The 25,572-nt window shown below is 52.1% G+C and overlaps 4 protein-coding genes and 1 long non-coding RNA gene across 5 annotated transcripts in view; 2 read left to right on the forward strand and 3 right to left on the reverse strand.

Annotated features, from left to right (window-relative positions):
* The window catches only part of LOC122390041 (alkaline phosphatase, tissue-nonspecific isozyme-like), a 9,089-nt gene extending 5,341 nt beyond the window's left edge, over nt 1-3,748 (forward strand). The window contains exons 7-8 of the mRNA XM_043382629.1: nt 1,315-1,423; nt 1,944-3,748. Coding sequence (XP_043238564.1) covers nt 1,315-1,423; nt 1,944-2,241 — 407 coding nt within the window. The 3' untranslated portion in view covers nt 2,242-3,748. The remainder of the gene's footprint in view (nt 1-1,314; nt 1,424-1,943) is intronic.
* Nucleotides 3,656-13,199, reverse strand: LOC122390042 (WD repeat domain-containing protein 83-like). Its single transcript, XM_043382630.1, has 2 exons — nt 13,075-13,199; nt 3,656-5,062 (listed from the first exon to the last, which is right to left on the reverse strand). Exon 2 carries the CDS (start codon nt 5,008-5,010, stop codon nt 4,012-4,014), a length of 999 nt encoding a protein of 332 aa, XP_043238565.1. The 5' UTR covers nt 5,011-5,062; nt 13,075-13,199; the 3' UTR covers nt 3,656-4,011.
* On the reverse strand, nt 5,238-11,911 carry LOC122390040 (F-box only protein 7-like). Its single transcript, XM_043382627.1, has 2 exons — nt 11,824-11,911; nt 5,238-7,311 (listed from the first exon to the last, which is right to left on the reverse strand). The coding sequence occupies exon 2, from the start codon at nt 7,280-7,282 to the stop codon at nt 5,750-5,752; it is 1,533 nt and encodes a 510-aa protein (XP_043238562.1). The 5' UTR covers nt 7,283-7,311; nt 11,824-11,911; the 3' UTR covers nt 5,238-5,749.
* Nucleotides 13,200-18,524: 5,325 nt separating the features above from the next.
* LOC122390044 lies at nt 18,525-19,183 on the forward strand. Its single transcript, XR_006258057.1, has 2 exons — nt 18,525-18,656; nt 18,983-19,183. It is a non-coding gene; the product is annotated as an uncharacterized LOC122390044 (long non-coding RNA).
* A 49-nt stretch (nt 19,184-19,232) lies between these two features.
* The window catches only part of LOC122390043 (acetylcholinesterase-like), a 48,609-nt gene continuing 42,269 nt past the window's right edge, over nt 19,233-25,572 (reverse strand). Inside the window, exon 4 of the mRNA XM_043382632.1 lies at nt 19,233-20,076. Coding sequence (XP_043238567.1) covers nt 19,958-20,076 — 119 coding nt within the window. The 3' untranslated portion in view covers nt 19,233-19,957. The remainder of the gene's footprint in view (nt 20,077-25,572) is intronic.

The raw sequence follows: 25,572 nt of genomic DNA on the forward strand, positions 1-25,572 counted from the left end.
CTAGATCAATTTGATCGGGAGTTATTGACGAAAAACTAATGTGACCTTGATGACGTCATAAATGACGTCACGGAAGGTCAACATTGCAAAGGTGACGCATCTAACCTTGCAAGGAGTGCATCAAATCACGATTCTGTGTGCTTGAGATAGTTGGAGATCGTTCCCGGCGCCAGAATAGCAGTTTTCATTTTTCCCCATTGACTTATAATGGTGAGGTCACGAAAATGACCTGACCTCATATGAACTTTAGGAAGAATCCGAGATATACAAGTTGTGAGACTCATAATGGATACCTACTAGATCCTGCAAGTTTCATTTCCCTCTGACATCTCCTCTGGCAGTGAGGGCGTTGCGAAGTTGCGACATCTGAAGACCGTGCAGAGGTTCACTTATGACGTCATAAGTCAGTGACCTGACCTGACCCAAAAATGGGGTTGGTGTCAAAAGATGCGGCTTGGATCAAAGGTCAGGTATGCCAAGTTTCATCTCTCTATCGCCAGCGTGTTCGGAGCTATCGCGAAAAAACCCTATGGGGGGGGGCGGCACCCGCCCCCCCCCCTCGGCCGGCGAGGGTTAACCATCACCCGTCTCAGTGTTCCGACTGACTAGCCTTCGAGTCGGAAATTCATCTTCGAGTTTATTCTCGGCTTTGTTGGAATAGAATGTCAACCACGCAGTGGGACGAGGGGCTGTACCTACATCAATGTTATATCACGGATCCCAGCTTCAAGCTATTTGTTTTTAATCTAAGGCACAAATATGTAAACCCAATATGATTACAGTTGCAGCGGTAAACCCCTGTAAGCGCATCAATGTGCGCTTACAGAGTTCATCATACTAACGGGAATTCATCTTCGAGTTTATTCTCGGCTTTGTTGAAAAAGAATGTCAACCACGCAGTGGGACGAGGAGGGGCTGTACCTACATCAATGTTACCTATATCACGGATCCCAGCTTCAAGCCATTTGTTTTTAATCTAAGCACTATAGGCACAAATATGTAAACCCAATATGATTACAGTTGCAGCGGTAAACCTGTAAGGGCACCAATGTGCGACGTGCGTTCATACCAGGTTTCATGAACCACAACTATTGGATAGCTGCAGTTAGCTGTTATAGCCAATTACTGATTGTTGTGAGCTATATGTATTCACGGACGCACCAGGCGCAGCTATCAAAACGCGAAATGTGTGGATTTAACCGATATCTTCAGGAGTTGATGTGTTCCGCGCTCTTTGCAGTTGTTTGTTGTCGTTCTCTCGTCTGTTTACCCTCGTTAACCGTTGTGACCATAGTTGTGACGAACTATCGCCAGGGCTGGACAGCCAGAAGGACATCAACGGAGTGCCCTACACGACACTGTTGTACGGAAACGGACCCGGCTACGTCCCTGAGCGTAACATCACCCGCCTGGAGAGAACGCAGTGAGTGGGGCGCGCGCCCGGGCTGTGACTCAGCGACAGACGTGCGCTAACGGTCCGGCAGTGGTCTCGTTTGTTGGTAAAGTGACAGGGTGTAGCTTTATCGATGCATCATTGGTTTGGCCATCTCTGACACGTTCCAGCAAAGCGCACCGTCTCATCTTGTCTAGCGTCTACATTGTTTGCAACCGCATCCCTGACCGCTGATCGCTCCGTTGACCTCCGGCCGTTCCATCCTCTGACCCATTCTGTTCTCAGACCACCATTTCTCTCTCCAGACCATCCGTCCCGGCTCCTCCGACCTCACCGTTCCCTTAACTGACCTCCCCGTCTCCTCCTATGACCTCTCAGTCCCTCTCCCCTCTTCGTGTCCCCTCCTCTAACCCCACCGCACCCTCTCAGTCCAGCCTCCCCGTTCGCTCCACTTATTTCCCATCTCATCTGAACCCACTCCCCAGTTCCCTGACCTCCCCGCTCTCCGGCAGCGACTCCCCAGTTCCCTGACCTCCCCATTCTTCGGCAGCGACTCCGAGTACCGTCAGGAGACAGCCGTCAACCTGAGATATGAGACGCACGCCGGCGAGGACGTACCGGTCTACGCCACCGGACCGCGCAGCCACCTCTTCACGGGCACCTTCGAGCAGTCGTACGTGGCACACGCCATCTCGTACGCCGCCTGCATCGGACACTACCGTAACCAGTGCCAGCGGCCAGTGGAGGAGGTGAAGGCCGGTGGCGACACCTATCGACCGCAAGCGCTACTAGTGGTTCTAGGCGTGACGATGGCGGCGCTCCGCGCCAGACAGCTGGGACAGTGGTAACACGAGCGAATGGCGAGGGAGGACGGTAAAGACTAGGAGTGAGGTAGAACTGGCCAACGGGCGTGAAGCGATGTCTTTCAGGTGATGCCTGCGCCGCATTGGCGGGGCTGGGGAGGGACATGAAGAGGGTCGACAAACGCTTAGGCTGCTTTGTTGAACTTAACTGTGATTTGGTTTTGAGTTGCTTTGCGATCGGCTGGTTCGCAAGACACACCGTTTCGTGCTTCTATCCTCAGGATACAGAAATCCTTCTCCTCCACGCCGCAACCCCCTCCGGGCTGGACAGGCAACTTTATCTCATGCGGGCTGCTCCCTTGGAGCGGCACCGCTGCTCCTGAGGGAGCGCACCCCGTAGCCGGGTGCAGTGAGTGCCTTGGGGCTGGGTCGCCTGTCCTCTGGACGGGCTCAGCCCCGGCGACTCACTAGGGTGCCTGCCCAAACCAATGTCTCCCCCTAATTCCTATCATCCTTCCGGCTCTGCAATGGTCTTGTCGACCGAAAGGGCCTAACCCAACAAAACAAACAAAAAGGTTCGCAAGAATCTCAAGTGGTGCCGGGTTGACTGAGATTGGACGTAGGCGAGTGGGCACTGGGCAGGCATCTCTGCTTTCCTTCTGAGGAATGTATTTGTATGAGTTGATGTTGTACGAAATGGCCCACGCTAGCAAGTGTTCGTTTTATGCAGTTGTTACCGCATATTTATAGGCTAGGGTGCATTGCGCGCTTTTGCCGTTCTTGGCAATGCATAATTTTTTTAGCATGGTGACGCCGGCTTACCAATGCGCCCCATAAACGATGCCCTTCTTGGTAAAATCCAGCTAGGTTACTTTCATTACGCATAGCAAAACTCATGACCATTCACCAGCCACTAACATTACAGTACGAACGGTTAGTACTGCCCGAACCATGACAGAAGGCAGCATAATAATAAACACACTTTTTTCGAAAATGGTGTAGTTGCAATCCGAATTCTGATCCAAACTGCCATAGTACTCCATCAGCGAGGCCGTTGCTCGTTCCGCGAGGCCGTTGCTCGTGCCTGCCGATCTTGCGAGGCAAGATCGGCAGGCAGTCGCTTTTGTTTGTATGACAGAAATGAGAAGCAGTCTTGCCTACCTGGAAACGCATTCTTGCCAACATGCAAGATCAACTCATGATGTTCTGACGATTGTTGTGAAGTTAGTGCAGTTTTCATATAGGTATCTACAGTTTAGCTCGTGTATTCATAGCCTGGAAACGCATAACGAGCTAGGTAAAATGCGGGCCACTGTTATTCTAAAGAATGTATGTGCCAGCAAAAAGTTTTAGAAGCTGAGCCCGTGCCAACGAAAAGCGCTTAAAGTGGTGTATGAAACGAGCGGCGTGGAACGTTCAGTGTTGTGTCGTTATTCATTTGACATCATTCGCCAAGTCAAAAGTTTCATTTGATGTATTGATGATGACTTGCACTTTGTCAGCGTAAATGTTAGTGTCTTTGAAAACGAATACAATGTCATGAGTCATCACACATGATCTATACAAGCGGCTGGGTATGAAAGATGAACACTGACGATCGGATGGCTTCCGGTCACCCTCGGCAATCCACCAGCGGTATCACAAGACTCACCCTAGTGGCCGGGAGTCCTCCTTCCGGGCCCCGTCGGCACGGTCCGCCCGCCGCCGGCTGGGAGTCCGGTCCGCCCGCCGCCGGCGGGGGGCACGGTCCGTCCGTCTGACGGTCCGTCCGTCTCCGGCTGGGATACGGTCCGTCCTTCTGACGGTCTGTCCTCCTCACTGCTCCTCGCCCTCCGCCTCCTCTCCTGTGTCCCAGAGAAAGAACGCTCCACCAGCGGCCGTCACCAGTGCCGCGCGGCTCGGGTGGAACGCCAGCGAGTGGACGACCGCGGCGCGCGGGTGCGTCAGTTTGGCCGCCAGCTTGCCGGAGACGAGCTCCCAGCAGTAGACGGCGCCCTCCTCGGAGCCGGAGAGCACGTGCGCGTCGGCCGCGTCCAGACAGCTGCCCAGCGGGTACTGCCGGTTCGCGTGGCCGCTGAACTCGTTGAGCAGTTCGCCCGTCTCTCGGTCGAGCAGTTTGACGGTGGCGTCCATACAGCCGACCAGCAGACACTGGCCGTCGCGGCTGAGCGTCACGCAGGTCACCGAGTCACCCACCGTGTCCGTGGTCAGACGGCCGTTACGCAGGTCGTAACGGCGCACCCGGCCGTCGGCCGAGCCGCTGACGATCTCGTGGTCGGTGATCTGCAGCGCGGTGACGCTGTCAGTGGCCTCGTCCAGTGTCTGTACCGGCTCCGTCCGCCGGCTGCGGCAGTCGAACGCGCGCACCGAGCCGTCCACTGAGCCGGAGAGCGCCAGCGAGGCGTCCTCGCTGAACCGGCAGCACGTCACGGCGGCGGCGTGCGAGCGCCACTTGTTGAGCACGCGGCCCGAGCTCACCTCCCACACGATGACAGCCTTGTCGGCGCCGCACGACAGTAGCCGCGAGTTGTCGCACGCGCCGGCCGCGTCCAGCACCTCATGGCCGTGGCCCAGGTAGGTTTTCAGGTGGGTGCCGCGGTAGGGGTTCCACAGTTTGAGCGTCTTGTCGGAGCCGGCGGTTAGACAGAAGGCGCCGTCTGCGCTGAGCCGCGCCGCCCGCACCGCCCCCTGCTGGCAGTCGTGCTGCCGCCGCAGCACCGTTGGCAGGCTGGCCGCCGCCCCCGACCCCGCCGGAGCCCCGTCAGCCGGGGCGGGGGCGGGGGCGGGGCCGATGGCCGGGCTGGGCTCAGACATCGCCCAGAGCAGACTTCGCTGCTACACTCAGCTCAGAACTTGCACCAGTTATCTGCAAATGAACCACGAAACCAATGATCACCAAGGGAAAAGTGAGATATACGGCTGCTCATGGCTAACTTTCAGCATACTTCATACAGCTGTGCTTGTGCCACATTTTTGTAGTTGATCATCGTATGTGCGAATGCGTGAGGGGAATCGAAACGTCGATTTGTTGCAAAGAAATGTTACAATGACCAACGATTTATTTGGTAAAAACATTTAAAGCTAAAAGAAAATGAGCAAACAACTATCTAGCGATTTCTTCCACCTATGCTGGACCAGCACAACATATTTTGCAACGGAAGCAAAAACGATCGCATCATACGGTAGTTATGTGTACCACACAGATGCATCATGCAACATAATATAATTCGAGAATATTTATAGCCAGTACCCATGAAAATGTTCAAACGAGAAATGCAACCGTGTAGCACATACTCAAAAAGGAGTTATCGCTCGGAAAAGGTACTAGGCACTAACAAATATTTGGTACATGATCGCCGTTTCGCTATAACGCATTATTCTCGACGTTTCGCGCGCACACAGCCTTCCTGCCCCTCCGGTTCCGCCAACAGCGCACTCACGTGTCACCCACCCCCGGGCCTCTCGCCCCTTCACTGGGCGATGGCGCAGCCGCCCCGGGTCACCGTCCCTCCACCGGACGATGGCGCAGCCGCCCCGGGCCGGTGGCGCCCGCTCACATGAGCCGTCCGCCGCCGAGGAAGGTGGCCGCGGCCGGGTCACTGCCGAACCTCCTCCGGCCGGCGGGCAGCAGGCTGTCGAGCCGGGCGCGGGGCAGCGCCAGCGGCGGCTGGAAGCCCAGGCTCGGCAGCCGGTCGTACTCGCCGCCGATGATGCCGGCGATCGGCGGCGCCATCGGTGCCGGCTCGAACCAGCCGCTGGGCACTGGCGGCAGCGGCAGCGGCGGCGGCGCGGCGCCCGGGAACCACTCGGGCCGGCGGCGCAGCTCGGCACGACGCCGGTGCAGCTGGATGTAGAGCGCCTTCCAGTCGGCCGACGGCTCCAGCGCCGACAGCGAGCCGCTCTCGGACGGAAAGTCACGACAGACCAGGTCACGCCAGAGCAGCGGGTCATCGGCGCGCAGCCGCATCTCGCGGCTCGTGCAGCGCATGCGCAGTAGATCGGGCGCGCTGAGCCGGCGCAGCACCAACAGCTGCAGCTCGAGCGGCAGCGCGCGCCACTCGTGCGGCGAGACCAGGCCGACGGAGCGCTGCAGCGCCACCAGCAGCGGCACCGTGATGCCGTTCTTGAACGTGTTGGAGAGCTGACGCAGGTTCTGGAAGCGCTCGGCCGTCTCGCCGGACTCGGTGGCGGCGATGAAGTCGCGGGGCCGGAGCGTGACGCTGAAGATCTGTGCGCCGCCGGCCGGCACCGCGTGTACCACCATCACGTTGCCCATGGGCACGGCGCTGAGCACCGCCGTCAGCGCCATGTTGAAGTGCAGCCCGTAGGTGATCTGGTAGAGGCCGGGCCGTTTCCAGCCGGGCGGCAGGTGCCAGCGGCGCGGCGCAGGCGGCCCGCCCGGGAAGTAGCCGGCCGTGCGGCAGTGTGAGGGCGGCTCGGGCCCGGCCGGCGCCGGCTCGGCCTCGGCCGCCGGGCCCGGCACGGCCGGCGCCACGCTCGGCCGGAAGCCGCCGGCGGCCGCGCCGTGGCCGGGCTCCGGCTGCAGCGGCTGCAGGCCGGCCTCCAGCATCAGCGCGTGCAGTGCCAGCACCAGCAGGTGCTCGGGCGAGTCGGCCGGCGCGCGCTCCGCCAGCCAGGTGAGCAGGCGCGGCAGCCGGCCCGGCCGCGCGTCACGCACCAGCAGCGGCTCGCTGCTCTCCGCCACCGGCCGCTCGGCCTCGTCCGGCTCCCCGCCCTCCTCCCGGTCCCCCTGCTGGCCGACCGGACGGGGCTCCACGTGCAGAGAGGGCGGCGGCGGCTCGGCGGCCACCACGCGCTGTGTCAGCGGCGGATCGAACTGGGCGTCCAGCACGTGCAGCTGGTCGCCGCTGACCACGCCCAGCTCAGAGAGCGCGCTCTCGCGCACACTCTCCGCCAGCGGGTCGCGGCCGTTCAGACTCAGCTGGCAGGCGGTGATGCGGAGACCGATGCGCGCGGCCACCTCGTCGGCGATGCGCGCCGTGACGCCCTGCACGGAGGCGTCCGGCTCGTCCACAGCCAGCTGCAGAGACATGCTCAGCTCCTTGATTTTAACGCGCAGTTTCATGGCGGAGTAGAGGGCAGGGCCTGACGTTTCTGCAATGCCGCCACACAATCCGATCAGTGCGCTGTGGAAAACAGTTAACCCGCCCCTGCTGGGGCAGGGGGTGCTTGAATACCCTGCCTGCAGTTTTTCGCGAATTTCTAAAAAAAAATTATCATAATCTTTTCTGCACATGTTCAGACCAAGGTTATTCAAGATCAGGTCACTAGGTCACTTCAAGTGACCTCACCTCATAAAAAGTGTCAATGTCTGTCATAGCTACACCGAGAGACCGATCGCTTTGAAACTTTTAGCGACTGATAAGAGCCACAGTATGTACAAAATGTATATGTTGAAATTTTGATGTCGCAGACCTAAGGTCGGACTAATTTTGCGACCTCCGTCCCAATTATAACTGGGGCCGGGGGAATATTGAAAGACGCCATTTTTTGACCAACGACATTTTAAACATTCCCAAACACTGAATTACAAGTAAAAATGACACACCGAACATGAAAATGGCACCCGTGGTGACCCCTGTTTATGCGCTGAGATGATCGTGACCTAACAGTTTTTTTCGCAAATAACTTTTGATAGAGGCATGCTAGAGCGATGAAAACGCCTTAGATGTGTTCAGCTCGACGATACGGATCGACTGATATGCAACATGACCCTTTCCGGTCAGGTCATGACCTTGACCTGAGGTCAAATTTTCAAGTTGACCTTTCAAGGCCAATTTATAGTTCATTCGATGCGTCTTGACGAGAGGAACACGGTGGCGGTAAAAGTAGGCTCGTGCAACGTTTGATTCAAAAGTTCATGCAGAAAAATCATTTCCGCAAACTGCGTTTATTTTGACATTTTTTTTGCCCCCTACAGGCAAAACCGTTGACGCCCGGTGGCCGATCAAATTTGAGAGGGATAATCAGCAACCGCGTTAATAGGGCCATCAAATGCGCTTTTCCGGGGCGTTGTGGCTCTACAGGCCTACAGGGTGTCCCGAAATTGATGGCCCCTTGTCGCGGGTTACGTATTGTTCAAGTACCGCCGTCACAGCAACGAAATTTTACCGGGACCTGACCCCTGGGCATCGCCGCGTATTGGCCGATCACGTGACCCCTCCCGGTGACCTGACCCTGGGTCAAGCGTGGCGGCAGAAGAAGCCATTTCCCAAGAAACACTCAGGACGTGCGGACGCGGTATCATCCATGGTGAAAGAGTATCTCTTATCGATACCCTCTCACACTGTGGGCATGATGAACGGCGGCCTGACCCAAGTCCAGGTCGCCACGCACTGAAGATTGTGAGGTCACTTGTGCAGCTGAAGATTGGGCCAAGAGCCCTCAAACGCTGGATGGTCCTCGACCGCCGAGAAGAGACGCTGGAGAATCGCAAGGGCAGAGGGAGGAAGACGACCATGAGTCGAGTGGCAAACATCGTCGTGGCCAAGTCAGTGCTGAAATGGCACCAGTCAACAAGAAAGTTGGCGCGAAAACTGACTGTGAAACAGCATCCAGTCTCCAAGTCGGCCGTGCACCACTATTTGCAGCACCGCCTGTAGCTGAATCCACTGAAACTGCGCAGGCAGCTCAGGCTGACAGCAGCCCAGCGACAGAAACGGCTGGACTTCGCGCGAGGTCGCCTAAACTGGTCTATCCAGGAGTGGGGGACAGGTGCTCTTCTAAGACGAGTCTCCGTTTGAGTTGCACCACCCGCCGAACCGCCAAAACGACCGCGTCTGGGCCAGCTCCAGCTGGCCCCGCCTTTTGAGCGAAGGGAGTATGGTCGGGAAACAGCCCAGACCTGTCGCCCATCGAAAACCTTTGGGCGTTCGTCCATGACAAGGTCGACAAGATGGACCCAGCGACGTCAAAAGCCCCTCTCGTCGAAAACGTCCGCTCGGCCTGGCGCAGCATTTCGGCAGAGGTGCTGGATAACCTGATGTGTGGGATGCCGGAGCGCATGAGGGCCTGTGTGGAGAAGCGTGGCGACTTCATCAACAAATAAACCGTAAATAGGACTTTCTTTGTTTTCTTGTCATTGCACGAAATTGAAGAGGCCATCAAATTCGGGACATCCTGTATTAGTTTCCGCGTTATGCGTCGGATTGTTGAAAATTGTCGACATTCGACCTAAAAATCGGCGAAATTTAGCCTTCCATGACCTCTGTTGACCTGACCTTTGACCAGACAAAAAAGAAAAGAAAAAAAAGACCCAAGTAATTTCGTCATTATTTTGGACGCTCTTTCGAACACCACCTTCTCCGTATCGCTACGTGGCCCAGGAGGAGGGTTAGAAGGGGGGGGAGGTGTTCAAACACCCCCCTCCCAGCAGGGCGTGGAAATCCAGGACCCTCAGCGGGGCGCCGGTTAAGTATTGTAGTACAAATCTAAACTTTTTATCAGCAGCCCCGTTAACCCGCGCCCTGCTGGGGGGGGGGTGTTTGAACACCCCCCCTGTGGTTTTTCGCGGATATCTCAAAAACGGCGGCGCGGAGCGCCGCCGTTTTTGGTACACCTTATCATACATCAATTCTACACATGTTGTGAAAATTTCAGACCAAGGTCATTCAAGGTCAGGTCACCAGGTCACTTGAAGTGACCTCACCTCATAAAAAGTTTCAATGTCTGCCATAGCTACACCGAGTGACCGATCGCTTTGAAACTTTCAGCGATTACTAAGAGCAATAGCATGTACAAAATGTATATCTCAGAATTTTGATATCGATGACCTAAGGTCAGGTCAATTTTGCGACCTCCCCATTATAAGTCAATGGGAGAAAATTGAAATGCGCCTCTTTTGGAGGAAAAGCATTATAAACACTCCCAAACACTGAATTACAAGTGGTTTAGACACACTGAACATGAAAATGGTGTCCGTGACCCCTGGTTATGCCCCTGAGGTCATCTTAGGTCACGAATGGTATCTAACAGTTTTTCGCAAATAACTTTTGATAGAGGCATGCTAGAGCGATGAAAACACCTTAGATGTGTTCAGCTCGACGATACGGATCGACTGATATGCAACATGACCCTTTCCGGTCAGGTCATGACCTTGACCTGAGGTCAAATTTTCAAGTTGACCTTTCAAGGTCAAGTTATAGTTCATTCGATGCGTCTTGACGAGAGGAACACGATGCCGGTAAAAGTAAGCTCGTACAAGGTTTGGGTCAAAAGTTATTGCAGAAAAACTGTTTCCGAAAAAAATCGGCTATTTTTGCAGTTTTTGCCCCCTGCAGGCAAAACCGTTGACGCTAGGTCAAATCTGAGAGAATTACTCAGAAAGAGCGCTAATAGGGCTATCGAATGCGCTTTTCTGCAGCGCTGTAGCTCTATTGGTTCCCGAGTTATGCGTTGGCTTCTTGGAAATTGTCGACATTCGACCTGGAAATCGGCAAAATTTCGCCTTCAATGACCTCTGGTGACCTGACCTTTGACCTGACCAGAAAATTGACCGAAGTAATTTCGTCATTATTTTTTATGCTCTTTCGAACGCCGCCTTCCGCGTATCGCTACGTGGCCCAGGAGCCGAGTTAGAAGGGGGGGGGGGGGGTGTTTGAACACCCCCCCAGCAGGGCGTGGAAATCCAGGACCCCCAGCAGGGCGCGGGTTAACCCGCGCACCACTGGGATCACTGAACTATATAATGGGATATTGACTGGGACATTCAGCCGAACGCGCCTTGCGGCCGATTTAATAAAACTTGGCAGTACAGGGTGTCCCACAAGTTTCTTTACACTCTTTTACGTCCAATAAAATCTATAGAGACACGTGTTCTGTCAAAACCGATTACATTATGGCGACCTCTGACCTGAGCTGATGACCGCTGACCCAATGTGATCGTTTTTTCCTTTGCACGGCAGTGCTGCACAGGGTCATGGTGAAGGGGCAGGGTCAACCCCGGGCCCCTGCTAATGAGTGCAGCGTCACATGTGAGCACAAGGAAACTGGGCATCGGTCAGCATTTGAGTACCATATCTATATATCAGCCTTGTGTCTTCTCTCATTTCAATATGGAAGAACTCCGACTTCTGAGCTTGTGACAGAAAATCATTCTTGTTCAATTAGCTTTTTATCCAGTCCAGTTTTTATTATTAGTTATGAAACTATCATTTGAGGCATAGATAAGCATCTGCATAAATAGTAAGAAGGTCAAAATTTGGCATAACCTTTGACTAATCTAGAAATTTAGTGCAAAACTGCTTGTGTGAGTGAGTTGTGTGACATTTTGGCATATGGAGAGTCCCTGGAGTATCTGGCATAGTGTAATATTTTTCCAGTCAGGCTTTGTGATTTCTGACTTCTGAGTGCATGATAATGCTAAACTCGCTGTTTCATGTTGTGATTGTAGCAATTTTCACCTAATTTTTATTGTAGAAGTAGAATAGAAGTTAATTGACAAACTAAGATCTATACAGTAGAATCTGCTAAATAAGTCCTCGAATAATAAATCCAGCTGCTTATTGCAATTGTGGCCACTAGAGCTGTTCACGTATTTCTCCAGGGTAACATAACTGACTCAGGTTAATAAAGCCATCGCTTTAAAAATCCAAAACTCTGTGTCACCAAGGTGGATTTACTAAGCGGATTATACTGATACTGTATCAGCAAAAAGCTTGATCATCACAAAATGCTATTGTGGCATCGTCAACACCTTGCTGTTTTAAGTAGAACCGAAGTAATAATCACAGTGAGGAATGCATTTTGAAAATTTCACTTTCTTTTAACCCTATTAGTGGCAGGGGGGGGGGGTATTTTTATCCACCCCTCAGGTTTTTCGGGAATATCTCCGAAACCGCTGAAGCTACGATGCTGAAATTTTCTGACTTTTCCTAAAACTAAATTGGGCACATTCCCTGAAAATTTCAAGTTCAAACCTTTACCACGGGCGGCTCCAGAGCACTGGGAATTGGGGGGTCCTATTCATGAAGCGAGTCATTTGGGGTGAAGATCACGATGCTGATGTATTATAACTGTATACACCAGTTTTACGAACATTGAATGAAAGGTATCATGTGATAACATATACAAAGTTATTGTGCATCCTCTTTTGACACGTTTTTGCTATAATAGGCGGATCCAGGCGTCCAAAAAGGGGGGTTATGTTTTACCTCCCATTTCCCAACATAGGTGCCCTGACACCGCCTATGCATGACCAATGCAATTGTAGTCGTTTTCTCATAAGAAAATTGTAACATAACAAGACCATTGCCACCCTTTTTAGAAACAGTACCAACAAAAACTTTATTTACTATACTTTTTGTGTACCCCCAATCTCAATGATCTGTATCCGCCTATGATTTTTGAAAATGCATATTTTTAGGATCCATGTGAATTCCTGGTTCATTCTCTATCGATCGGCAAAAGTTGCGTTAAGATTGGTTCAGAAACCTGGCCGTGATAAACAGTCTAAAATGTATCTGCAATTTGCCCGTTTTTACCCCCTCTACCCCTCCTATTGACATTTTTTAATTTTTAATTTTTAGAAATGTAGATCACGTTGAGCGAAATCGAATGCCGTTTGAATTTTGAAAATCGGCCCGTTAGATATTGAGATATCAAGGGGGGTCGTAAACAGCCCCCCTGCCACTAATAGGGGTAGCCAGGAGCCTACCACTAATAGGGTTAAGCTCAAATTTTAATCTCAGAAATTTTGAGTCTTGGCAAAACAGCGCACATCTTAAAAAACAACACTGGAAATCAGAAATGAAAGTGGAAAGCTCCTAAAAGTTGACCTGATAACAGATAATCACATAAAAATATGATAAAACACGGCTTACAAATCGATGAAAAGGAAATATACAAAAGATCCCTTACCTAATGTTATCCTCCCTCCACGTACTTATATCTATTATATTCAAATTAAATTGAATTAAAACAACTCAAACTGGGATTAAAACTGAAACTTAAAAATGCACAAGCTAGGAACGTCTCAAATGCGCACTTTATGTCTTTATTTGTTATCACCATATTCCGACTGATTGCTACCACTTTCAGGGGAAACGTTGCTTTTCCTTCCCTGATAAAGAATTCTTGCTTTACTTATTCCGTTTTCATCACACACGGTAGGCAGACACTATTAGCGCCGCCACGGGGGGGGGGGCAAGCGGAGCAGCTTGCCCCCCCCCAACCTCGGACCGGGCACCCCCTGAGATCGATACAGATCCGATGAGATTTTGGAGTCGGAAAAAATGGGGGGGGGGGGGGGTAGGGGAAGTTGGGGCAATGCCGGAGTTGGGGCAAAGCCGAAATTCGAGATATTTCGAAAACCGTAAGACATGGATGCCACCTGTCAGAGATGCTCTGAAGCTTAACCCTCGCCCGTAAACGGCGATCTGCCACCTTCGCCCATGCAGGGGGGGGGGGGTTGGTGCGACCCCCCCCCCTTGGCGTTTGAAAACGGAGCGTCGTAGAGCTTAGCGGAAAAGACCAACGGATTGCTCTCGCCGAGATCTCGCGATTGGTGGTATATTTTTTGGTCATAGGTCAACATTTGACCTACTTTTGACCGGTCAAAGGTCAAATTTTCGGAAAAATAGACTTATTTCAACTTTCGGCGGCGATTGCGGCAAAACGGTGGGAGATACTGACTTGAAACCTTCACTATCGTGTTCCTTGATCAATTCTCTATTGTTTGGTATGTATTTCGTTTCCCTAGCTCTAAAAATGGCGCGTTGGGAGCGCCGGAAGTCGGCAAGGTCACAGTCGGCGGCAGAAATTCGAAAAATCAAAATTTAAATTTTTGAAATATGATTGTATTTTTGGATTTGGGAGGTCCATTTGCTCCCTATAGAAGCTAATATTGCTGCATATTCCCATTGAGGTGACAAGAATTAGCAAAATAGTGGTTCGGGCGCTTTTCAAAAATAGTACCGGACGCTGTTCCTCTTGTGACGTCATAGCTCCGTGACCTGACCTGACCCGGTCAAGTTTTTTATACCATACGATAGCCAATACTTGCCCCAACATGCATGGGAAGTTTCATCACGATCCATCAACCGATCTCCGTACCACCGGCAGGAAACCTCGGGCGTTGGCACTCAGTTTGTGAAAATCCGGCCGGAGGCTGTTCCCTTTGTGACGTCATAACTCCGTGACCTGACATGACCCGGTCAAATTTTTTTTTATCAAAAGATGCGCAAGGTTTGCCCCATAAGGTACCCAAAATTTGGCGGCGCTGCGCGCCGCCGTTTTTGCACTATTTCCGAAAAACCTCAGGGGGGGGGGGGTTGCACCAACCCCCCCCCCTACATGGGCGAGGGTTAAAGGGACCCTCCCACCTTAACATTAGATTTGAGTTGAGATAGCCAAAATGGGGTCCCTGGCTCACAATTACCGGTTTCGGCACTCACAACATCGAAAAATGCCTTAAATCGGAAATATTGAATTTCAAAATTGCAGCATTTTGATTCAGAGGGGCTAATGCTTAGGAATACCCCTCTGAATGTGTGACGTCAGCGCAGATATCTAACGATTTTTAAATGTTTGACTAAAACGTTTTGTAGCACGCGGTGGTATATGCTATTTGCGCGCAACATCTGCCGCAAACGCCGCACTTCTAAAATAAAGTCGCTAGAAACAGCGGAGATCCCAAAAAAGTAAACAAAAGTAAAAGTCTAATATCTTGAAAACCGGTGAATATTTTTCGGTGAAATTTGGTAGATATTCGTTTTCGCTCTTTCTGAACCGAGCGACATCACTTTAATGCCAATTCATAAACTTTTTTGAAGGTGGGAGGGTCCCTTTAAGTGACTACAATTATCGCATGTTTGTTACGAGTCGTCATTCGGAATACTTCGGCTGTGAGGGCGCCAAGAGCGTTTTCAAGGTACGCGTTCCTTGTACTACATGCGCCTTTGAAGCTGCATTTCTTACTCATTATGCTACCGTTTGTCTGGCCAATTCAGTCAAGTAATCTTCAGCATGTCTTTGCATAAGTGTGCTGCCTATTTGAAATTTATACGGCACGTTGAAAAGTTATGGGCCTGCAAATGAAAGTATGGCTGGCTGGGGTAATGCCGAAAACGTGCAATTCGCACGTTAAAGCACGCTACGTGGACTTTACTGCCGTAGAATAGCAATGCGAATTTTTAGTCACACAAATTACACTTTCAACCGACACAAAGGCCTGTTACCTATAAGGAATTATTTACCTGGCATTTTCTTATTATATCACACATAACTTCCAGTGTGCACCGAAGCGTCCTCAAGCTCTTAAAACGCGTGTCCGCTTTGATAAATTTTGGATAAAGTTTGAGATAATGTGGCAAAACATCAATGTCGGCATTCCTCGTAGATCATTAATCCCATTTTCGGCTTTCCCCGCAGTATGGGGCAACGCCGAAAAAGTCACTTCTTTGATATTTTTAGTTTGTGCGCTTAACGGTATGCGAATTCATCAAATGCGCCTGGTATGTTTGAAAGGCAAAAGACTGGCCTCTCGAATGACGCCAACAAGAATAGCTTATGTTGTCTACCTTGCGTGCTACGGGCGTCAGAAAAAAAGTATTCGGCGTTCCCCCAACTTCCCCTATCTACCTTTCTGAGAATGCCTGTGAGGTCAGACTCGGTTGGAGCGTGCAGTTCAAACCAGAGTCTGACTCGCAGTCGCCAAAATCTTTAAGACTCCGAGTCCAGACTCGGAAATGTCAATGCTGTGATTCCTTCCATGTTCCTAGTTCGTTCTTAGTATTACATTTTACAGCTGATTTTCATAAGTTTTGGGGTGCTGACACAATTTTCGTTCAAAGCGTGAAACGAAATCTTCGGGGCCTTTCTCAACTCTCGTCAAATGTCTGCGTCAGGCTCAAGTACCGTACAAGTGTCGCAGGCCTCATGAGCTTGCTTTAAACAAAGGCTCCTAAGGAGCTCCACTGAGCCCTAAAGAAGCTTTCAGAGGGCCACCGGCCTCTGAAAGTCCCACTGGTGTCCATGTTCTCTGAGGGCCCATACAGGGATCTTTGAGCCTTCGAACATTTCTGAGAACCTTAACTGGCCTCTGATAGTTCAGACAAACTTGAGGCGACAGACTTTGCTAACCCCAAGCCGGCATCTGAGGTGTCACAGCTCACGTGTCCCTCTGAGGTCCGCAACACATGTTTATTATGTCCCTACGTAGGGTCCTTAGGGATTCGACACAGACCCCGAGAGTTCACACTGTTATCCGAGGGCTCCAGCCTCCAGGCTCACCCTGGGCCTAGTCTCTTAGCGCCCGCCGCCCACACTGGCTTCTGAGGGCCCCACCTTGGGCTCGGAAAGTCCTAAAGCACCACGTACACGTAAATATTTGAGGTGACCCACACCGATCTCTGGGATCCTAAGCATGCTTCTGAGAGTCAGCACTGACCCTGAGTGGCCTGAAATGGCTTTGAAGTCCCAAACCTATTCCTAAGGGATCCCTTGCCGCTATGCTGTGCGTAACTTTTGGTTCCGTTTGACAGTTTTTGTTCGCGTTTGCAGCGCTTCCCTTCACACGAAAAACGAGAAACTTTTGTTCACAATCGAGTGCATATAGACCACTTCTCTGACATATTTTCCGTTTTTTTTTTCGATACACTAATAATTTCCACTTGACCTGCTCTCAGAGGTAACCGGTTGACCTGAGACCTTAAACTCGGGTACCAATCGCCGAGTCTCGTAGCGGTGCACACGCTCGTCGTTTTTCTCCGCCAGGCTCTAGCCTTATAGGGGCGAAACGGTGAGGGAGGTCGTTTACCCCTCTCGGTATAGGTACCCCCTTCCTCGACCGGGGCAAACGTAGAAGACCAATAGATCCAGCGAATTGACCTCGTCTCAGAAAAAGTCAGAATGCTCGGCATAGCTACATTGACTGAACGATCACCTAAGAACTTCAGCGATTGATAGGAACAACAGCATGTACAAAAAAATTTGCCGTTATTTGCCGTTAAAATTTTGCGTTTGCCGTTATTGAATATTTTGCATCAAAATCGGCCGACATGACGTCACTCTGACGCCATTTCCAGCCAAACAATGGTAGCTAGAAAGTTGAAATTCTACAATAAGGTGTCAAATTTATGCGGCTGTAGGTACTGCAAGTTTCGTGTTGATTCCTCTAACGGTTAGGAAGATATTGCCGAAAAACGGGAGGGGGGGGGGGGGGCTCCCCCAGACATGCGCGGGTTAACGTTTTTAGGTGCACACAATTTGCCGAGCATATCTAATGGAGAAAAACAAGGCTAAATACCACCACATATGTATTCACTTATGATCTATTCTACCATCTAACACGTGGCAAAATGTGGCACACTGAAATGCAGGGCGTTTCGACGACATTCCTTTATTTTATGGGTCTACTACCGTGCTCTTGTATGGCACTTAAATATTATTAATAATGCTTACGCTAAATTGGGCAGTACCTGAATAGAGAAATAACAACTTCTGTGGAAGCAAGATTTCATAAAAGGGGAGGGCTAAAAACGCGGGAAACCGCCTTTATCAATAGAACACGTTAAGCTCCGTTGCTATACGGCGATGCTCATGGCACTCCCTAGGGCTCGGTGTAACGGCGGTACATCAAAATAGGACTGCTCTGCCTGCACGCGGGAGAACTCGGCAGAGCATCCAGCACTACATCTGTGTCGCTTATGCTGACGAGTGACGTTGTACATTTTCACACCTCCCGAGCGAACACCAGGCGTGCACATCACGGTGTGCAAGTTAGGTACTCTCGGCTACGTGACATGTCTCACGCACACACTTTCACTCTTCGGCATGGAATGTTTCCATGGCATTGCTAGGCGTTCAAGTGAAGCGTACACAATCTACATACAGCTAATATATAACTGACATGAAACAAAACGTTAATCGTATTTCAACGCTGCTACTCTGATGCGCTTAATACATCCTATATAAATAAGTTGATAGACTGAACTCCGACCACACCTGTAAGGTCGTGCTGATGGGCTCAGTGGTAACATTGGTGGGAAAATATCAGCGATTATAATAGCTCTCGTACGTGGCCACCCTACACTAAAGGTATCTAGCTATACATTATGCGGTGCAGAGAAGTGCACGCAATATGACATGCGGTAGAAACGCATTGTCGCATTACATTAGCACATATGCCACTGACGGATGGAGTTCACACGTATGTACACTGCGCGCAGGAACACCAACAGCATATAACTGTAATGATATGTAGTGCTCGATGTGCGTTCAGCAGTCCGTTTCGTCGAGCATACCCCTACGAACACGCGACGAATATCTCATGCCACGTCAGTTTCCCGACCGACCGCTGCATTCGAGCTCAGGAATAGGGCAACAGGACGTGCTGGTCAGGACACAAGGACGTACGAATCCCGAACAGAGTACAGGGTATCATCTAAATGACGCATAGCTTTCCCTGACCTTCTAGTTCCGTTACTGTTTGTTAGTCATAGGTACACATATGCCACTGACGGATGGAGTTCACACGTATGTACACTGCGCGCAGGAACACCAACAGCATATAACTGTAATGATATGTAGTGCTCGATGTGCGTTCAGCAGTCCGTTTCGTCGAGCATACCCCTACGAACACGCGACGAATATCTCATGCCACGTCAGTTTCCCGACCGACCGCTGCATTCGAGCTCAGGAATAGGGCAACAGGACGTGCTGGTCAGGACACAAGGACGTACGAATCCCGAACAGAGTACAGGGTATCATCTAAATGACGCATAGCTTTCCCTGACCTTCTAGTTCCGTTACTGTTTGTTAGTCATAGGTACACATTTGCTTAACCTTAAAACTATGCGCGGTGTTTGTATGAGAGAAGGCATCCTTCTCTGATATTTTGTAAAAACATTACTGGTTAATTGCATGGCAAAACATGGCACTGTCTTCTACATTTTCACTATTTATTTATATCAAGTTATAACAGGCAAATGAAAACAATTTCTTACTGACCCCTGAACTCGAATATTTGCATAATGACCAGCTTTCTTTTGCTGACGCATTATGCCATTATTATAGCTATTTATTGTAACCACACATCCCGCACAAAGCGAAAATAGCCACCCAAGTATGAGCCACAGCCCCCGTTTAAGCATGAGCTCGTGTCGATTGTCAACGTTTGGCAAAAGTTTCAGCAGCGCCTCGCGCCCGTCCAGACTCGTAGGAAATAATTATATTTCAACAGGCATCTACGTAGAATACCCGGCCTCATCAGCTGCTTGTTTTGGCATCGGATAATGAACGACCCTTTCTCTACGTGGCTCGGTAGGTAGTGGTACTGTCCAGGCGGGAGGGGCTGGGTGGGTGGGGTGAGTGGAGGACTCCTACGAGCGCGCTGTGAGTCTCCTCGCTGGACTGTGCACTGGGCTGCCGCTGCCGCGCGGGCCTCTCTCACACCACGGGCGCGAGACCGGTGGCAGCACCTTCCACCGTCCACCGTCCACCGTCCACCGTCCACCGTCCACCGTCCACCTTCCACCGTCCACCGTCCACCATCAGCTGTCGCTGCGGTCCGAGCCCGCCCGGCACGCCCGGTGGCACCGCTGGTCACTGCCGCTGCACGGTTCGGCTCTCAGGCGGCGGTCGCTCGCCGCGGTCCATTCCGCAGCCACTGTACTCGCTCGCTCGCTGTGTACCGTCCCTGTCGGTCCGAGCCGCCTCCGCTCGCGGTCGGTCCGCGGAGCCCACCTCCCGGCCGCGGGATCCTCCGGGTGCGTCTCGAGGAGCTCTGAGCTGCGCTGGTCGGCTAGCCCAGCGTGCCGCTGGTGGCGCCGTGCAGCAGGACCAGCAGACCAGCGGCCAGCGCGGCGGCCGGACGGCTGCTGGGGGAGCCCGCTCGGTTGGACTCGCACACCGCCTGCCTCTCTGCAGAACACAGATCAGGTCACAGGTCAGGTCACGGCACACACCGCACACAGTGGGAGCCTCAGCCGGAGTGGGGTACATTCAGGCGATGTGTATGACAATCGTTCGTGTGCGAATCGACACTCATCTTTTGGTGTGTTGTTCGTGTTGATGTCAATTGACCGCACGCAAACGTCAATTTGATGATTTGTGTAGGGTGGCAAAAAGCATACTCTGATCCGCATTTATCAATCCATCAATCGTATAAAGTACTTCACTATAAATCGTATGAAACGTGCTGGGCTTATTTCGAGGTAAAAAACAGCAATCCGCGAGTAACAGACTATGTAATGTTTGTCATGTGAAGCTCAGGCTGTTGTTTCTTTTTTTTTTCTGCAGGCGCTACTTATTCTTAAAGTTGTTTTATTGACTTCCGGGAACGCCGAGGTTCACTCTAAATTACATCTTCATTTGTTTTTATCTACCTTGTTCAGCAGTTCAGCCTGCCACCTACGTATATTATTCCCATCAATTATTCCCTCAAGTTAAAATCCCATACATCAGTTGGCTGCTTCCCTTGAATGCTGTCATCTTTAGTACGGCGAGAAGGGAGTGCTTTATCAAGCCTTTTCGTCAAATTAGAATGCAAAACACAAAACACCCGTTGCCGACACTTCCGTAAACGAGAATTCAATTACGTAAGTAGCGAAGCACACGGTGACTTCCCAAATGTCCAGACAGTGTCAAATCAATTACACAGGCTAAATTTAGCGGTAATTGCCTGACGACAGTCGGTCTCCCGGATCCCGCTCCAGGCCGAGGCGGCTCGGCGCCATGAGCTGTTTGCGTCTCGTCGTCTCGGTGTCCGGTAGCGCCGGCGTCCCGACGGTCACGACAGACAAACTTTGGCCCCGCGACGGCCGCCCAAGTTGGACGGACGGGCCCGGCGACTGCCCGCCGCGCATTACTGCTGCACGGCGGCCTCAATGTTGCACCAGCTTCCTGGGTACGCGGCGCGGAAAACCGACCGGCCGGTGTCGAGCGATCCAGAATTATCGGCGGCAGGGTTGCGGAGTCGATGGATTTTCGGCGACTCCGACTCCGACTCCGACTCCGGCTTTCAAAAACCAGCTCCGACTCCGACTCCGACTCCGGGCAGAATTGTCGACTCCGATTGACTCCAACTCCCGACTCCGACTCCGCAGACCTAGCAGGGCTGCGGAGTCGACAGATTTTCGGTGACTCCGACTCCGACTCCGGCTCGGGTTTCTAAAATCGACTCCGACTCCGACTCCGACTCCGGTCACAACTGTCGACTCCGACCGACTCCGACTCCGACTCCGACTCCGACTCCGCAGCCCTGATCGGCGGGACGTGCGCCCACCTGCGGTCGGCGCCGCCCCGGCTGAGCCGCTAATATGGCACGTACCTGCAGCAAAGGCTGCTCGATTTCCCACGTGCGGCCGCGTTGCTTTGTATAATTGAACGTTTAGTCGGAATCCGGAGACTGAAATAGGTAGATGTTCCGATGCAGCAAAAGAAAAGTGATATTGGTATTCTCGCCCAGCCGGAGGGGAGGGGGGGGGGGATCGACGAAACCCTATCGAGTTTTTCTGGTCATAAACAAGCATTCAAACTACTTGCATTCAATCTACTAACGATGTCACACAGATGCCCGCTCCCATCATTGGATGCCCTACTCAGGCACAGCCTTGCCTCCAGATTAGGTATGTATAAGAGCCGCGGGGACGGCAGCGTCGCCTATTGTGCCGCTCCTCTCCATCTTACATGTGCTGGCCGGACAATGTGCTGTGTGTTGTGTGCCGTGTGTGTGTGTGTGTGTAATATAGACGGGCGCCGTGTCGGCCGCGGCCAATGGTGGCCGCGTTGGCGGCGGGCGCGCGGCGCCGCCGGCCGCTGCCCGTGTCACCGACAGAGATGGACTGCGGGTCACTCGGATGACGATGGATGGTTCGCCGCACCGCACCGCGCCGCGCCGCCGGTAAAACAGAGCCCCTCCCCGACCGGGGGAGGCCGGAGAGCAGAGCCGTGGCGGAGCGGGCGGCGGCATCGCTGAGCGCTCGGAGCGGGACCAGGCAGCAGCCGAGTGTGAAACAGAAACGAATGGCCGGCATGCTTGTCTTCAAAACAAATTGTCCGTCCGCTCCGGCACAGACGTCACCGAGACGAATGGGACAATGGGCTTTGAGATGCCGTTATCCGGCACGCATTGAATTAGGTAGTTTATAAACTACATTAAGTATGCATAATTGTTCTGTTGTAGGTAAATGCAGGTACAATAATTTAACTTCAAACTGCTATATGGAACTAGGAATCATACCTATCATCAAGCAATCATCGATGCAATTTTGATGAGAGCCTTTGTTTTAGCGTGTCTACAATTAAGCCATCTTATTTTTCGACCCCTACTCTCTTACCAAAATTAGTACATGCTGAAAAGTTGAAGGTTATTGCAATACAAGGTATAGTATTGAAACGAGGGCAGCCTCCACCGTTTATGCCTTTGGCTGTGTCCGCCAAATGAGGAGGTCATTTCATCGTGACCCGAGTGCATCAGCGGGCTGTGAGCAGCTCCCAGTAGTCATTAGTCTCAGTATGACAACTGGCGACGGACACTGACTGATTCAGGCCCGTCGCGCAGGGACAAATCGAGACTGATTGCCGACATAAGGTATCATTGCGTCGCGGTGGGGAATCACTTTTTAGTTTGTGATGGCAGAGCAGGACACTCATAAGAGGTGGAGGGGCGGACCAGGGGCCATGAGGTGGGCCAACAGCGCTCAGATCTGGCTGGGATGCTCACAGTATGAGCATACCGGGCGTGAAATTACCATGAAGTCCTCTCAGCAAACGATCTAAAATCTTATCGTGCATATGCTATATATTCGTTTGCTAAAGTAAGATTATAATGGCAATGAAAGTAAAAAGCGCATTACTAAGAGTTAGAGCTTACATTTGCTTTTTTATAAAGAGCACATACCTTTTCAATTAGTTTTAAGTGTTTTCCTAAAGCGTCGTTAAATCTAATGATACGTTTTTACCTAGCGTTCCCGGAAATTCTGCTAGCCCTAGCGGATAACGCAATATCGCTATACGGAAGCAAACGATTCCACTCATCGACTCTCTGGGTACTAAATAGTAGTTCTTATGCATTTATATAGGTGTACTGGTAAATGGTTCTGCAAAAGAAATGTTTCTTTTGTCGATAGCTGCATTTTTATGTTTCTTCTGTCCATCAGGTAATACATGGAACTATAAAGGGCATGTGGGCCATTAGCGTGCTAAACCACTTTCCAAGGCGACTTAATTGTTATCGATTACCTACCTGTCAATGCAACTCGTGACATGACCCTGTATATTCAAGATGTTATTTGAAAGTGCCTTTCATCGGCAATTTAGGGAAATGGTCGACTTTACATTCTCTTTGTATCCAACTCCTCGGAAAATGAGCAATATAATTAGATCGCCGTCCAATTACTGGACACTAAAATCTGACAAATCCCTCCAACTTCTGGGTGGTTCTCGGGGCTATGTTTTCCAGCGATACTTCAGCCCGTCTCCATGGCAACCAAATCGGCGACCGGCCGTTAAAAGCCTCCACACAAGTTAGCCCCTGGAATCAGCGTGTGTAAAATTGGAGCCGAGCCTGCAGTCGGCGCGGCGGCCGAATCGCCGGCTAAATGTCACGCCACGAGCCGCCGGCAGGGCCCAATGGGCTGACGAGCCGGCGGCCGACGGGCCGACGGGCCGACGCACCGCCGCCGGCCGGGATTTGGCCTCGGGCGAGCGGCGGCGTGACGTCACACTCTGACCTGGCGTCCCGCGAGCGGCTCCGCCAGCCCAGCCGCCGCTCCATGCATAATGCAGGGACGCTGTGCCGACCAAGCGGCAACGGCGCTCCCCGGCGGCCGGCGGCGCACCGCGGTAAAAATAGCCGACCGGCCAGACCGGACCGTCTCTCCCATCCGTCCGTCTCCGTCTCCGTACCGCCCCTGTCCCGTATCTGTCCCCTTCGTCCAGCCTCAGTCCCATCCCGTCCCGTCCCGTCCCGTCCGTCCGTTCGTCCGTCTCCGTCTCCGTCCAGTCTCTGTACCGTCTCCCTCTCGTCCGTCCGTTAGTCCGTCCCATCTCCGTCCCGTCCTGTCGGTCGTCTCGCAGGTCAGTCCGTTCCGCTTATTTGACCTCGCCCATCCAGCGTCGTCCTCTCGTCCTTCCGTTTTCCCCTGGCGGTGTCGATTATTTTGCCTCCTCTGTCCTGCTCTGTCTGTCCTGTACCATTTGTTCTACAGCATGTCTGTTCTGTCCCATCTGTTCTGCTTCCCGCGCGTCCTGTCTTATTTGTTCGGTCTGTGCAATGCACGTCTGTTCAAACCTTTATGTTCTGCCTAGATACACCGAAGGCCCCCGACACACTTATTGCATTGCGGGTTATCCATAATCTGCTTATGGAGTTAGTTTCGTTTTCGTGACACGTTTATGGAGTTCGAATCAATGGACCTTTCCTAATATTCCATTCCATGGAGAAGATGACCCCTCAGACACTCATTTGGTTGCACAGCACACACGTATACCAATTACCAGCATCTTATTTTTACTTATTTTGATTCAAAACAAACAAGTTAATATTATAAAAAATAAGCGAATTAAATTCATTGCATCACGTAGAACAGAGATTGATATCGCGACTTTTCTAGCACGGTGCAGTTTTCCATTTTCCATTCAGCCGAGCTGCTTGGTTTCTCCGAGCTGTGACGAAAACACGAGCTCCTCGGAAACGGGAGCAGCGAGCTTCCGAGACTGCCGAACAAAACAACTCGCCCACCGTTCTCGGTAGCCGCCTCTGAGCCGTCCAGGGCGGCCACTCGGCCAGCGGCCAGAGTCGCCACTTTACGGCCGCCCTCAGCAGAAGCCGAGGTGCTCATGACAGGCCGCCCAGCCCACACCCGACCGCCGCCACTTCAACACAAGAAGTCATCCTCCCATTGATTTTCCTTGCCTTTGTTTCCTCGAGACTCGCATAATGTGAACTGTCGATGTGCGCGCGCCATTGAGTCCGGCCGTTAGAGCCACTTGGGGCGGACAGATGGCTGGTGTGGTCCGTGCTGGTGGCCCAGTGGCCGGAACAAATGTCCAGCGCTCCGCCGTCTGTCCGGTCTGAGGTCCGGTGGTCCAAAAATACGGCGGTAGTAAGTCACCACGCACAGGCGAATCTCCGACTGCCAGCGGTCGCGTCGGCCGGGGGCTGGCAGCGAGATAGGTGCCCGAGAGGCCGGGCGCGGCCGACTCATCTGTTGAGACAATAAAAGCCACTTGGGCCGGCGGCCGGGCGCGCGCCGGAGGACCGAGCCATGGACGGCTGACAGTCCACCGTCGCCGTCAGATGACGGGCTTGTTGACTCGGCAGCTGAAGGGTGGCCCTCGGGAAAGGAATCGAGACAACCCCGGCCATCGACTCCCGCATCCCCCTCCAGCCCCGGTGTCTGGAATCCTTCATTT

The sequence above is a fragment of the Amphibalanus amphitrite genome, unplaced genomic scaffold (genome assembly GCF_019059575.1).
Source record: "Amphibalanus amphitrite isolate SeventyFive unplaced genomic scaffold, NRLGWU_Aamphi_draft 000380F_arrow, whole genome shotgun sequence".
In the NCBI taxonomy this organism is placed as follows: Eukaryota; Metazoa; Arthropoda; class Thecostraca; order Balanomorpha; family Balanidae; genus Amphibalanus; species Amphibalanus amphitrite.